Raw genomic sequence first — 14,030 nt, forward strand, 5'->3', positions numbered from 1 at the left:
CTAGGAGAGCAAAGGCCTCATAGCCCTGCCAGAACCAGAGTGTCTGTGCATAGCGGTCAAGGGGTCAAGCTGACAATCACCCTCCCTCTCCATCTTTCTTCTCGAGCACAGTCGAGCTTGACACACAAGGGTAATAGGGCACTGATGAACTGCTTATTGAGTGATATTATTGATACTAAAGGACAGGGTGCTACTGTGATAGCTTTTCCGAGCAGGATAAGCTAGAGTGGGAGGAAATGGGAATGACCCCGCCTCTATGGTGCTTCAGGTAATGGAGTCAAACTGTAGAATTCACCCACTTCAAGGCCTGATCTCCATTGAGTTGAATGGCATGGTGGTTAAATCAAGCCATCACTGACACTTTCATGCACTTTCATGCTCTCAGTAGAGGCGGGAGATGTCTGAATGCACACACTGCCTGAGGGTAGGTAGGTACTGTAGGTAGATAAGTAGGTAGATAGATAGATAGATAGATAGATAGATAGATAGATAGATAGATAGATAGATAGATAGATAGATAGATAGATAGATAGATACCTGCATGTTTGCATAAATATACACTCTTAAAATAAAGGTGCTAGAAAGGTTCTTCACAGAGGTTCTTTAAACCATAAAATTTCTTTCATACATTTTTAGAATCCAAAGAATCATTTTTAGCCTTATAGAACCTTTTGGGAAACAGAAAGGTTCTTTAGATGTTGAAGGTGCTTTAAAGAACCATTTAGACAGAAAAGGGTCTTCTACGCATTGTAAAGACCTTTATTTTTAAGAGTGTACTTTACACAGTAATAGCATGTTGTTTATGCATGGTGTGAAATGATGGAGGTGCGCATTAGTTAGAGTGCTTTTCAAGGTAAAGAACCATTCAAAACGCAGCCATGGATCTTACGCCCTGAAGGTGACTTATTAGAAATCAATTTCTCGTGCATCTCTTAAAGCAAAAGGTCCAAAAAATCTATTTATCAATACTGTACATAATCAATAACCAATAAAGCAAAAGTTGCAATTAGTAAAGACAGATTATATGCGACTGAGACAAAGGAAAAGGCAAAACAAGAAAGCTTTGCCTAATTCAATCAGTTAATGAGGAGCAATTTAAATGCTGTCAACTAAAACGATGAAGGATTTCACATTTGCAAATGATTTTTTTCAGAATATATTATGAGTGGATTGTGACATGATTGCAACGAAGTGACAGATGAGTCTAAAGATTCTATTATTAAAGAACTAAAATCAAGACTGGTGTAACACATTGTGAAAATAACGCCTACATGCAAAACTGTGTAAATATGAGCCATGCCTATCAATAAAAAAATACACTGATGTACAAAATTCTAGTCAATCGTACGGAAGATTTCTTTTTAAAGAAATATGTCACTTGATTGGATAGAATTACAATAGTAAAACTGAGTGCTGTGCATCCCACATACAGTATTTATACTACAGTATGTAAGACATAGTAATGCTTCACAAACAACAGATTATCCCTTGTTTTGCTCACAGATGGAAAAAAATGTCTGTGATAGGAATTTACAGGTATAGGATAAAAACAGCTCTGAGAATTTAGTTTCTAAGTGACAATTATTTGCAAGACAAAACATTTTTGCTGACTATGGCACGTTTGTGGTCCATGCGATGTGTGTATTACATATTTAAGCATTTATTAATATATTTTATGTTTGAATAAATTAGTAAAGTAGTTATAATAAAAAAAAAATTGTGATCACGCATGTTATGAGCTCTAATTTGTGCACTTTTAATCTTCAAAATGTTTGCAAATTTTAAAAAACAACTGTGAAAACAGGAAACCAGGAAAAATCACAGATACGTTTATGTTACATTCAGGCATGTAAATCTGTAACTAAAGGTAAAAGTATTCAAAACTGCACTGAAGATACAGTAAGAACTTATCCTGGTAATGGATTTGTCTAGAACTATATTACAAATGTTTAACATTTAAGTGTGATAAATCTATTTTAATTTTTTCTGGAAAAAAATAGTAGGGCATGAAACTTCCTTGCCCCTATATAACATAAGTGAAAGGCAAATATGAAAACAGAGCAGCAGATCTGAAAATTTCACAGTATACAACATTTTACTTTAAAATTTAACTTTACTTCAATCACACTGGAAATTGGAAATTACAAAACCTGTTGAACCTTAAGGTTTCACCTCAGCAGACATGATCACATTTTTGATATATCTATTTTTAAATCTGCTTTAAGATTTAGTGATCTGACTTTATGAAAGAAGTTACAGCTAGTTCAGAAAGGAAAAAGTAAAAGCAAGATCCAGAAAGATGCCAGCTTTAAATAGAATCAAAATTTTACTGCTATAAATAAACGTAAAATCAGAACGTACAGTAAAAAAAAATCATTGTTTTGTCGTCCATTCTTTGTGTGCTTTATCACAATTCAGCCGCTGACTTATGACTTACGAGTCCATCTGTTGTGCTACTGTAGTATACGTGGTATAAGACTACATTTTTACTCTCGTAAAACCAGAAACATCTTAACCTCCTCAATACAAATCCGCTTCTTCACTCTATCATTAAATGTACAAAAATGTACACTATGAGCAATTTGTTTCGCGCTCACACCATCTAACCGTCGGGGTCTGTGGAGCCGCGCGCACCCTCTTCCGTTATTCTCGCGGACGGTACAATAAGTATTTCCTACAAATTCCCAAATAATATCAGTTCTTACCTTGCCCTCGTGCGTTCACCACACCGCCAAATACAGCCAGAATAAGAACCATCATGTTTGCTTTGTAAATTCTCGAGTTCATGCTGGCGGCAACGGGTTCCTCTCACAGAATATGTCCTTGTATTAAAACACTTTGCGAATAATTAGAGAGGAGCAAGACACGAATGAGCCGCGAGACCTCCGCTGCACGCGCTGCGAGGAAGAAGCTGGCCGCGCGAGACGGGGTGCTCGGATGAGATTTGTAATTGTAAACGGAGGGAGAGAATGTTAAATTTGTGCGCGCGCTCTCGCTCGCTCGCTGTGCTGTCAGCAGCTCTCAGACTGAGCTGTGTTTCAGCACCGCGGACAGCTCCTAGCGTCAGACACTGGAACAACTAAACGCAAACTTTCTACCGTACATAATCTAATAGTACTGTGCAGCGTGCATCTCTATCTTTCTGAATTCAAAGTCTTTAAATTTTTCACAACAGTATTTGAAGCCCCTTCACTCACAATTTAAACCCAATAAAATATTCTAAAAGCTTGAGATAGGCTAATTAGAAAGATGCATTGTTATAAAAATAACCAAACACTTGATATGTTATTGTTTTCTCTTTCATTCTTGTTTTGCCTTATTCTAAACAATTTTAAGTCATTTTTAGGTCCCCTTGAAAGTTTGTTGAGGCCCCCTAGTGGACCCCAGCCCCAATATTATATAGTTTAAATAAACCTTAAAAGTGCACTTTTTATATTTACAAATCTAGGAGACACTTTTATCCAAAGTGACAAAGTACACATTTTATCAGCATGTGTGTTTTTCATGGGAACCGAACGCATGACCTTTAGGCATACAGCAGAACCATAACAATTGAGCTACAAAAACATTACACACTGTAAAAAATACATAGTTGAGAAAATGTAAAAAAGTAAGGCAACTTGATGCAGTTGCAGTAAGACATTTCAGCTGTCTTTAGTAAAGATACATTTAGCCAACGTAAATATGTTTGTTCATGCAATGTCGTGTTTTTCTAATACAATTATTCTTGTCACAGCAACTTAAACAACAGTTTTTGTTGTTTAGTTAAAGGGGACATTTAACAAGACTTTCTAAGAGGTCAAATAAATCTTTGGTGTCCCCAGAGTATCTATGTGAAGTTCTAGCTCAAAATACCCCATAAATAATTTAATATAACATGTTAAAATAGCCACTTTTTAGGTGTGAGCAAAAATGTGCTGTTTTGGGTGTGTCCTTTTAAATTCAAATGAGTTGATTTCTGCACTAAATGGCAGTGCTGTGGTTGGATAGTGCGGTATTATCCCTTTCTGAAATCACAAGCGGAGCCAAATTTCAATGACCTATTTTTCACATGCTTGCAGAGAATGGTTTACCAAAACTAAGTTACTCTGTTGTTCTCTCACATTTTCTAGGTTGACAGAAGCACTGGGGACCCAATTATAGCACTTTATAGTCAGATTTTCGTGAAATGTCCCCTTTAATTAATTTTTGACTGTGTAAACCCACATTGCCACAGAGAGAACATGCAAACTTCACACAGAAAGGTCTCCTGACCAAAGTCTTTGTGTGACTCAGCCCTACAGTAGCTTGAACCAGACACATTTTTGCTGTGAGGCAACAGTGATGAGCATTTATTAACCCACGGTGCCGCCCTCTACACTAAGCACACAGTTCCCAGTTATGGTAAAAATGAACAAACATCATTCTCTCAAAAAGAACTCTAAATACAACATATAACATTAACAACATAACAGCATAAATAGAACCAGCAAAATTAAAACAATAAAATAGTAATCTTTTAAAATAAATATAAACCAAAGAATAACATGCCGCAGTGCATGTGGTGAACTTTCAGACCATTGTTTTTTTTATTGTTTGTTCAGATTACTCAGATATTTAAGTGTTTGTCCAAATCATTTCCCCAAGTCCAGTCAACAAAATAATATTTGCTAGCAGGTTATAATGCTTATTTCATTCAGTAAACACAAAAAATTGACCGCCTTCAACAACAAAAAAAAACTTTGTTGAAGTTACTTTATTCTTTGTTGGAAGAACATTTTGAAGTTGTATTTTTTACAGTGCATATACACTCAGAACCAAGATACAAGAGCTTTCACTGGGGCAGAACCCTTTCTAAAAGTAGTCTAAGAGTCCATATTAGCGCCTCAAAGCTACGGTAGCAAATTATATAAAATAATAAAAACATTTTGAGTAATCTGTTACTGACAACATGTTTCAAAATAATAACTTTTTAATTATATGGCTTCTGCAAAAGAGCCACTTGTAAATACTTTAGATTGCTTTGTGGCAGTCTGCGTCTCCCTCTGGAATGTGTCATTTCGGTGAATAATAATTTCTAATTATAAGCAAACCGTCTCCATCTACAAACAAGAGAAGGGAAAAATAAAAACCTGAAAACATAGCTCTACCAAAATGACCTATAAAATGACCTGCTCATCAGTTTCAATTATTTCCACTCCACATAGAGCTAAATGGTAAGGAAAAGAGCAACACTCATGAAATATACATGAGACAAGTCAGTGGACTTTGTGGCAATAATATAGAAATGTTAAGTGATGCCGCAGTGCTCAGAAGTTATGAACGCTACCCACCAAATGTTAATGAAGTCCTCATCTGCAGGCCATTATTGGAATTATGTGAAGCCATCATCACCTTTTCATTCCCTCATATTTCCCTCTGAGCCCGCTTATGTTTATGTGGAAATGTTCTCTCTGTGTAATAATTACTATTTCAAGCTCAGTGGTGAAACAGAAACCGGTAATTATGATTGCACGCTGCAAAAGTAAGAATGCTCAATTTACGACCTGTTTAGACATAAACTTAACAAGGAGAAAATGATTGATTTCTTGATTGCAGCTGTTTGGTCGTAACTAGTTATACTGTTGCTTGTCTATTCACATGCATAAGTTTTGCAAGAACAGGGCTATTCCCCTGAAGAACGACTGAGCCCGCAGTTCACTGAAGCGTTAAGGCCTGTGTCTACAAGCCAGTATCCTGAGGTTAAATTATCTTGCTAAGAGCTATGTGTCAGCGCTTAAACCAACAATCAGTTGAACCCAGAAACAAACTGTACTAAACTGGTGCAGCAAATCATGGCCATTAAAAGCATTACTGATGACAAGAGGTACATGAGAATATAAATATAACACCACAACACTTTATTTCAAATTTACTGCAGAACACGTCTAAAGCAATGTAATAATGTCTAAATCACTTTGTCAGACTACAATATAAATTGCACTAGTAAGAAACTTTCACATATGCATCAAATAAAGCATTTCATATATATATGTGTGTGTGTATATGTGTGTGTGTGTGTGTGTGTGTGTGTGTGTGCGTGCGTGCGTGCGTGCGTGCGTGCGTGTGTGTGTGTGTGTGTGTGTAAAAGTCTTAAGCCACAACCACCAGACTTGTTGTTTTAGAAGTTTTAATGTCCATACACATTTATTTTTCAATCTATTTTATTAAGGTACAAAAAGCAAATACAGGAAATATGTACAAACATTTTATATTTTCAGGACTAAATGTCTTCTTTAGGCATCGTCTGTGTTTAGTGTGACCTTTCTTGGCACTAAACACATCTTGAGCGATTTTGAGCAGAATGAAGTAAAAAGACTAATTTCTTTGAAATGAGAAATTAGGATTTAATTTTATTTAGGTTTTAGAGAGTTTTCTGCTAAGCCCAGACGAGATGATTCTACTTAAAAAACATAGGGTAACTCGCTGCCCTAAAAACATTTGTTAAACAAACAAGTAATTTTAAGTTTTAAAAAAAGTAATTTTAAAGGCGCTCTAAGCGAATAATGTGCGACGTCACTTCCTGTTGATGTTTGAACTGTTTTCAAACAGACAGAGCGTAGCTAACTCCTCCCCCTCCCCCTCCCTTCCGTGCTTTCATGAACGCGCCCAACCCCCACCCCCAAATCCTTCTTGTCGTTTATTGGCTGGAATACTTTGTTTGGTTTTGTGCTGCTAGGTTTGGCCATTTGTTGATATTGCCGTTTGTGAAGCCTGGGCTGTCTACAGAGATCGCGTTTTTTTACAGTTTGATCAGCGGACAGGCAGCAAGCAGATAGTGAGGAGATGTTTCCGGTATGTAACAAAAAATGTTTTATGGTCTAAAACGCTTCAATTCGCTTAGAGCACCTTTAAGTTAACCAAACAAGTAAATCTACTTAAAACAGGCCATTTAAATTTTTCGTTAACTGAATGTAAAACGTCTTATTCCAGTAATATAACAATATAATAAACTTATTTTAACATAGTTTTATAAAACTTGTAAGTTTAAAAGAACTTTGCAATCTTTGCCTCTCACAAAAGAAAAGATGCATTGCAAAGCAAAGGTAACATCAAGTAAAACACAGGTGTACACTTCACACAGAGACCTCAACACTGAACACACAAGTCTCAATAATGGTGACAGTAATCAAATCTCGTGAAGATGAGCTCTTGCACTTTACCACAAAAATAATAAGCTACAATGATAACAAAAAACAACTCCAGTAGTATAAATGAAGAGAAACAAACAGCAAAACAACACTCATATAACAGTAGCAGTTAATTTATGCATGCTGCAATGCATGATTGGTAAAATTTTCAAATCCAGAGACTTAAATAAGCTAAAATAAGTTGATTCAACTCAAAATTTCTTGTTGAATGAGAGAAATCGTGCAATTTGTGCATTAAACTTAAAAACTTGCGTAGTGGAGGAAATTTTTTAGGTTTACTTATTTATTTGGGTTAAAACAACATGAGGGCTAACAGTGTATTGCTCAAGTAGAAGGGGAGTTTACCCTAAAAACCTGACACATCAGTTTACATTTTTATACAGTTTTTAATACTATATACACATTTCCTGTATTTTCTGGATGTATTCTATTAAAGAGACGAGAAACAATATGATCACTATAACATTGCATAACACTTTTGGCACAGTACTACTGTATGTGTGTGTGTGTATATATATATATATTAAACTACCTGCTGTGTATAAGAAAAATCATCAAAGTCAAGCCGACATAATGAAAACCATTTTCCTATGTAGCGATTAATTTCTGTAATAAATCATGAGCACCATTCCACATTTATCTAAATTAATTAAACATCACATGCAGCCACATTAATCTGCACTTTAAACAATAATGCATGCAAAATTAAATGTTAAGGTCAACAAAGGAATGCAATTCTGGGTTTCACGCAGCTAGAAGGAAAAAGGTCATTCTTTATGAGTTGAAATTTGGATGCATTGAGAGGATCATAGCATCCCTAGGATTTGGTATTGGCTGTTTCCTTTCAATTTCAATCAGTGGGGTATATATAGAGTGCAGTATAGAATATGGCTAAAGCTAAAATACAACTAACATGAGGAGCCTGTGACTTATTCAGCACAAGTCTGAGATTCCTCAGATGCACAGTAATTGCCTTTGCCTGCTGTTAGCGAGAGACTAATGACAAGAAATGGTTCAGACATCTCCTGTATTTCAAGACCTCATATGTGCCACTTCACAGGAATTCCTATCCTCTGCAAACATGCCTTTCTCAGAGACACAACCCGCTTTTTTGATTGCATGAGTGTAAGTGATTTATTTTTAATAGCTGGATCACTTGATGTTACAAAACAATATTTCCATTGTCTTGCTTTTTGAGGTTACGGCCAAACAAACTGGAGAGTCCAGGGTTTAAACAGGTTTAATAAGAGTCCTTTCTACTCCGCCAAGCCAACCCAGATAGGATGTGGCACTCATTTCCTGTCTGCTCATAGCCTGCCAATCACACTGTCACTGAATGGCAAGTGTTGTGAATAAAGTTAAATACTGTTTGCACTAGAGGCGAGCTGCAACAAAAGCAACCAAACCCAGCCGATAATTCTCTTATGAACATTTAAATGTCTAAAACTGCAATACTGTGAACATTTTAAATTACTTACAGAACAACTCGAGAGCAGTCCTCTAGCACAGATAGTGTATCTAGTCTCATTCGTGTTCAACAAAGCTTGTCTTAACATGCCTCAAAAACAAAACCTCCATCATCCTTTTATCAGCAGCGCCGAGAAAGGCAATAATACACTTTCTGCTCGAACCGTAATGAAATCTGCATTTCTGATCTTTCCACAATAATTGAGAACAGAATTTCTAACTGTCAAGACTCTGCAGTTCTTTCAACATCCGTGCTATAGGATCTCATCACCGTCAGGCGTCCTTATTCACCCGAGCAATCAACTCTCATCAAGCATCAACGCTCCATCTCTTCTGTTCAACTTCTTTCAACTAAATGCTATTTGAATAATTTAAATTCTGTGTACTTTACATCAAATAGCTACACAAAAGACAATCATCTTCAAACACTCGATGTCATGCAAAAAGCAGAGATTTGTTTTAGCTTTGGTTCTGCAAGACTTTATTTTTTGTGTAATGTCAAACAAATGGTCAAAAAATGGACTATTCAAAAAGTAAACATGTGCAGCTAAAGACTTCATATTAGTACCTCAAAGGTACATAATGGTACCAATTGTATAAATATCTGAACCTAAATGGTACATATTAGGAACTTTTTAAAGGGTATTGCCCCAGTGACAGCTTGGGACCAATTTTTCACTATTTTTTCTCACAGTGTACAGTTGGTCCTTATGGCCAAACCACAAACTGAGCAGTTCGCATGCTTGTTCTTGATGAGGTAATTCTGTCTGAACGAGCCATCTGGCAAAGCAACAAAACCAAATACAAACAACACCCTTGCTATCCAAGAGCTCATTTCACAATGTGCTACATCATACAGTATGCTTTTTGTGTACATTTCTGCTTTGTACATGCCATAAGGAAATGGCCTTCCTGTTATTGTTTATGACATACAAGGAGTATATCTGCATTCTGTATTTGTTGTCTTGTGAATCCTGAGGCAGAGGGAATGACTCATGACCGAAACATTTGGAAATAATAATCCCAGTGGCCACTAAAGCAATATCACACAACCAAAGAGACCATATATCAGCCCAGCTGTGATTCGACTGCAGGCACGAGGCCACAGGTGATCTCAGCAGGCATATATGTGACCGTAGCAGCACCATTGGGAGTGTGATATTGCTTTTATATACAACATTTTAACGAATAATGGAAAGTGTGTATATAAGCTTGGAGTGTTCAGAAAATCCTATTTACATTAGGCTCACTTTCAAAAAGCCCAGAGTAGTTATACAGCAAGCCTCCATTAGTAATCTTAAATAACAAAATCAATGCATCTTAAAAAAATCAAAACAATGTTTTGCTAAAACACTTGTTAATATCTGAAAATAGATGGATGCACTCTAAAAATGCTGGGTTATTTTTAACCAAGCTTTGGGTTTAAAGGAATGAACCCAACTCAATAGGTTGTAATTTAATCGATGATGGGTTATTTCATCCCAGAATTCTGGGTTGTTTTAACAGATTGTTGGGTCAAATATAAATATTTTTAACAGCTCGGTTTGTCCCTTTTTGACTCAACTCTGGGTTAGGGCCACAATGATTGATATTTAATCACAATGATTAAATAATTATCTAATTGCAATTGTTTGACCTCATCGCGATGATTTTAGATCACCACAATGATTGCATAGCTCTCTAAAAAACACAAGGGGGCGCTGCATCGCCTGTTTAAACGAGCCCGTTTCTTGGTGCTCCTTAACTGACAGTGTAATGCTGAGTTTACACTAACCGTGTTTCGGGCTTTAAAATCGCATCTACCGTGCGTGATTTGCCGCTTGAACAATTTGGATGCATTTGCGCGTGTAGAGCGGAGAAGACGCACGGAAAAAGCATTTGACGCGCGTCAGAGGCAAACTCCGCTTCTTGTGGGAGGGGCAAGTGCTATGCGGTTGTCTGTTTGCAAAATGACCGATGTTGATTGTGCATTTATCGAGAGAGTTACCAGTTTGTATTTGGTAACCTTACTATAGGGGGAAAATAAACGGTGCGGGTCGATAAACGTCACGTGACTCAAAGTGAAGTGTGTATTACAATTACCAGGTTGCCCAATGTCCTCACTGACACTCTTCCAAGCGAGGTCCTTTTTATTCCTGTCTTATCTATAGAAATAAGAACTTGTGTCGTATAGCTCCGGGTGACTGCTATGGACAATATCAAGCGTTGGTTGAATGAGTGACTCCGGGCGGGGCTGCCACCACAACAGCAAGCAGGCTCCTGATTGGTTAACGCGGCGCGAAATTCCGCCAAAGTTCAAATTTTTCAACTCGGGCATCAGCCGCAAATTCGCGTGAACCGCAAGATGCACAAAAGGCACCATTCGCGTGTACCGTGCACAACGCTCAATTCGCGCCTTTCGCACGAGCTTCACGTGCGAAAGAGGCGGACGCGTCTTCCGCGCCGCGGGACCTCCTGACGCGCGTCAAGGCGTCTTTACATTGACTTAACATGGAAATCACTTGCGCTTCACGCCTCTACCGCGGTTGGTGTAAACGCAGCATAACGCGATACATTGCAAAGCCATTTAATACAGTGGAAAAACAGCATTTAAGGAACTGATTTTTGCAGCCATTACAGACAATTTTAAGTTATTGTTCAGACAGTTTATTGTGCTTATTTCTTATGAATTTTTTGTTTTTGAAAGATATATTTATTCAATAATTACTTTTAAATATGTGTTATGTGTATTAATATTTACTGCCAGGTAAACCTTGCAAAATATTTAAAGGTACAATTTGTAAGATATTTGCATTAAAATATCCAAAAACCACTAGTCCGGTGTTATATATTTTGTCCAGCTGAATACTAACAATATCTATAATGTTTTCAACTACTTGTAAATTATGATAAAATTGCTGCCCTACACAGTGACACGGGGCAGTGCAGTCGCCTGTAAATGACGTTAATATCTACATTACCCTTTGTTACCGCCTTTACTGATGTAAACCCACATGACAAACAACAGTGTCGTGGACAAATGCGGAAGTAATAGCGTCTGTCGGGCCACTTGCTTTTTTATGGTAAGTTTGTTCATCTGAACACTTAATTCTGTGCTGTGTTAACAACATCTATGACTAACAATTGCGTTTTGAACATTACATGAAACCTGACATAATGAAAAAAAACGATGTCATCAAACACAACATTTATAAAACTTGATTACTTTACCTCATGTGTAACATGATTTCTCGTTCCTGTCTGATTGATGGGCATCAGCGTTTGAGTTAAAGACAACAAATCCCATCAGTCCACGCTGCTTCAGAGCATCATTTATCTACGTCATTATTATTGATTTGATCTGGTGCCCACTAGCGGCGCGGATTATACAAATTGCATCTTTAATTAAAATAATCACAACAATGTGTGAAAATTATTTCATGAACAACAAAAAAACGTCAAAGCCCTAAAACAGGAAATTAATCGTCATAACCGTTACAATTTATTAGTCAATTAACCGTCAGCCAAATTTCATAATCGTGACAGCCTACTCTGGGTTAAAAATGTTTATAGGAAATGTATGAATGAGTTTCATTTATGTGCTGACCCTGTAATCAGCAACATTATGTACAGTAAAGTACATAAGAAGATTTTAAATCCATCTAATAAAAATACTAAATAAGTGGAATGTCACTTTAATTAAAATATACATAAAACATCAAATAAAGCTAACATACACAAAAGCCTCAAGGCTTCACTAAATATTTCCTATAGGCTTTACCCAGCAATGTGTCCATGTCAGGGCAGATTGAGGCTTGACTAGTCTCCAAAGGCTAGTCAAACTGTACAAACAGCCTACAGACCCAGCTGCCATTCAGTAGCATTGGGCAGGAATCTAGTATTAAGCAGTCTGTCTGCGTGGCTCATCTCACGCATAAATGCAGGGGCAAGCATAAAGCATCTACAGTAGCTTGAGGGGAAATGAAAGCCTTGCACCGTGGCGACATCTGTCCTAAAGAAAAATTGTCACACTTGGCATTTTTGTGTTTTCTGACCTGTTTAAAAAAAGAGCAACACAAACAAAAGCAAGCAGAAAATTACACTTAAGACAGTTTGGGCAGAAATAAAAAACAATGAATCTGCAACTTTACTGCTCTTACAGAGGTCTTATTCAGTACATCAATACATCAATTCAAGCAGAAAGTTACAAACTCAAGCACAAACTATCATGCTCCAATATACACTCCCTGACAAAAGTCTTGTCGCTTATCTATTTTGAAAAACCACCTGCTATTAACCTGACTTTTAATTAATCAATTGATGTTAGAAATAGCTCATATGAAAAGCTAAAACACTCCCAAATGATGTTTAATGCACTGAAATAAATTAGTTTTACTGAAAAAAAAGATTTCTCCTTTAATCAAGACAAAAAGGTCAAATTTTGGCAAGACAAAAGTTTTGTTGCCTATACAGAAATTGAACTAATTAAGTAGTGGTGTAGTGAGATCCAAATGTAATATCTTGTATGACTTCCATGAGCTTGAAGGACTGCATCCATGCGGTTTGGAAAGGATTCATACAATGTATTGATGAAGTCATCAGGAATAGCAAAGAAAGCAGTCTTGCATGCCTCCCAGAACTCATCAATATTCTTTGGTTTTGTCTTCTATGCTTCCTCTTTCATCCTACCCCAAATTAGCTCAATGATGTTCATGTCCGGTGACTGGGCTGGTCAATCCTGGAGCATCTTGATCTTCTTCGTCTTGAGGAACTTTAATGTGGAGATGGAAGTATGCGATGGAGCACCATCCTGCTGCAGAATTTGGCCTCTTTTATGGTTGGGAATATAAGAGGTAGCTTAGATTTCTTGGTATTTTAGACTATTGATGTTGCCTTCCACACTGAAGATCTCTTGCACACCCCCTTACTGGATGTAACCCCAGACCATGATTTTTCCGCCATCAAACTTCACTGTTTTCTGGGTGAATCTCGGATCCATGCGGGCTCCAGTAGGTCTCATGCAATATTTGTGGTGACTGTGGTGTAATTCAACAGAAGATTCATCTGAAAAATCCACCTTCTGCTTTTCCAGCGTCCATCCTTTTAGCAGGCTGTGGGCCTTGGCAAATGCCACACGGATTTTCAATTGTCTTTTGTTTAGTGCTGGCTTCTGGGCACTGATTCAACCATGGAGACCATTTCGAGACAAAAACCGACAAACTGTTCTGGTTGACACAGGGACTTCAGGTGACCAGGTCTCGTGGAGCTCTGCTGCAGTGGAAAATGGGCTGGCCTTGGCTTTTCGAGCCGACAAATGGTCCCCTTGAGCAGTTGTCTTGTCCTGGACCTGTCAAAAACATCTCCGGTCTCTTCAAATCTTTTTTTAACCTCTGTACTTGATGCTGAGACACATTG

General features: G+C 37.4%; 1 protein-coding gene across 6 annotated transcripts in view; it reads right to left on the reverse strand.

Moving 5' to 3' along the window:
- Positions 1-14,030, reverse strand: part of sez6b (seizure related 6 homolog b) — a 236,344-nt gene that overhangs the window by 215,654 nt on the left and 6,660 nt on the right. For 5 of the 6 annotated variants that reach the window (XM_065281125.2, XM_065281122.2, XM_065281124.1 and 2 more), the window contains exon 1: positions 2,706-3,041. The exons of the other annotated variant lie outside the window; for it this stretch is intronic. In XM_065281125.2, coding sequence (XP_065137197.1) covers positions 2,706-2,787 — 82 coding nt within the window. In that variant the 5' untranslated portion in view covers positions 2,788-3,041. Of the gene's footprint in view, positions 1-2,705; positions 3,042-14,030 lie in introns of those variants that run through there. 6 annotated transcript variants of the gene reach the window in all.

The sequence above is a fragment of the Paramisgurnus dabryanus genome, chromosome 8 (assembly GCF_030506205.2).
Source record: "Paramisgurnus dabryanus chromosome 8, PD_genome_1.1, whole genome shotgun sequence".
Classification (NCBI taxonomy): Eukaryota; Metazoa; Chordata; class Actinopteri; order Cypriniformes; family Cobitidae; genus Paramisgurnus; species Paramisgurnus dabryanus.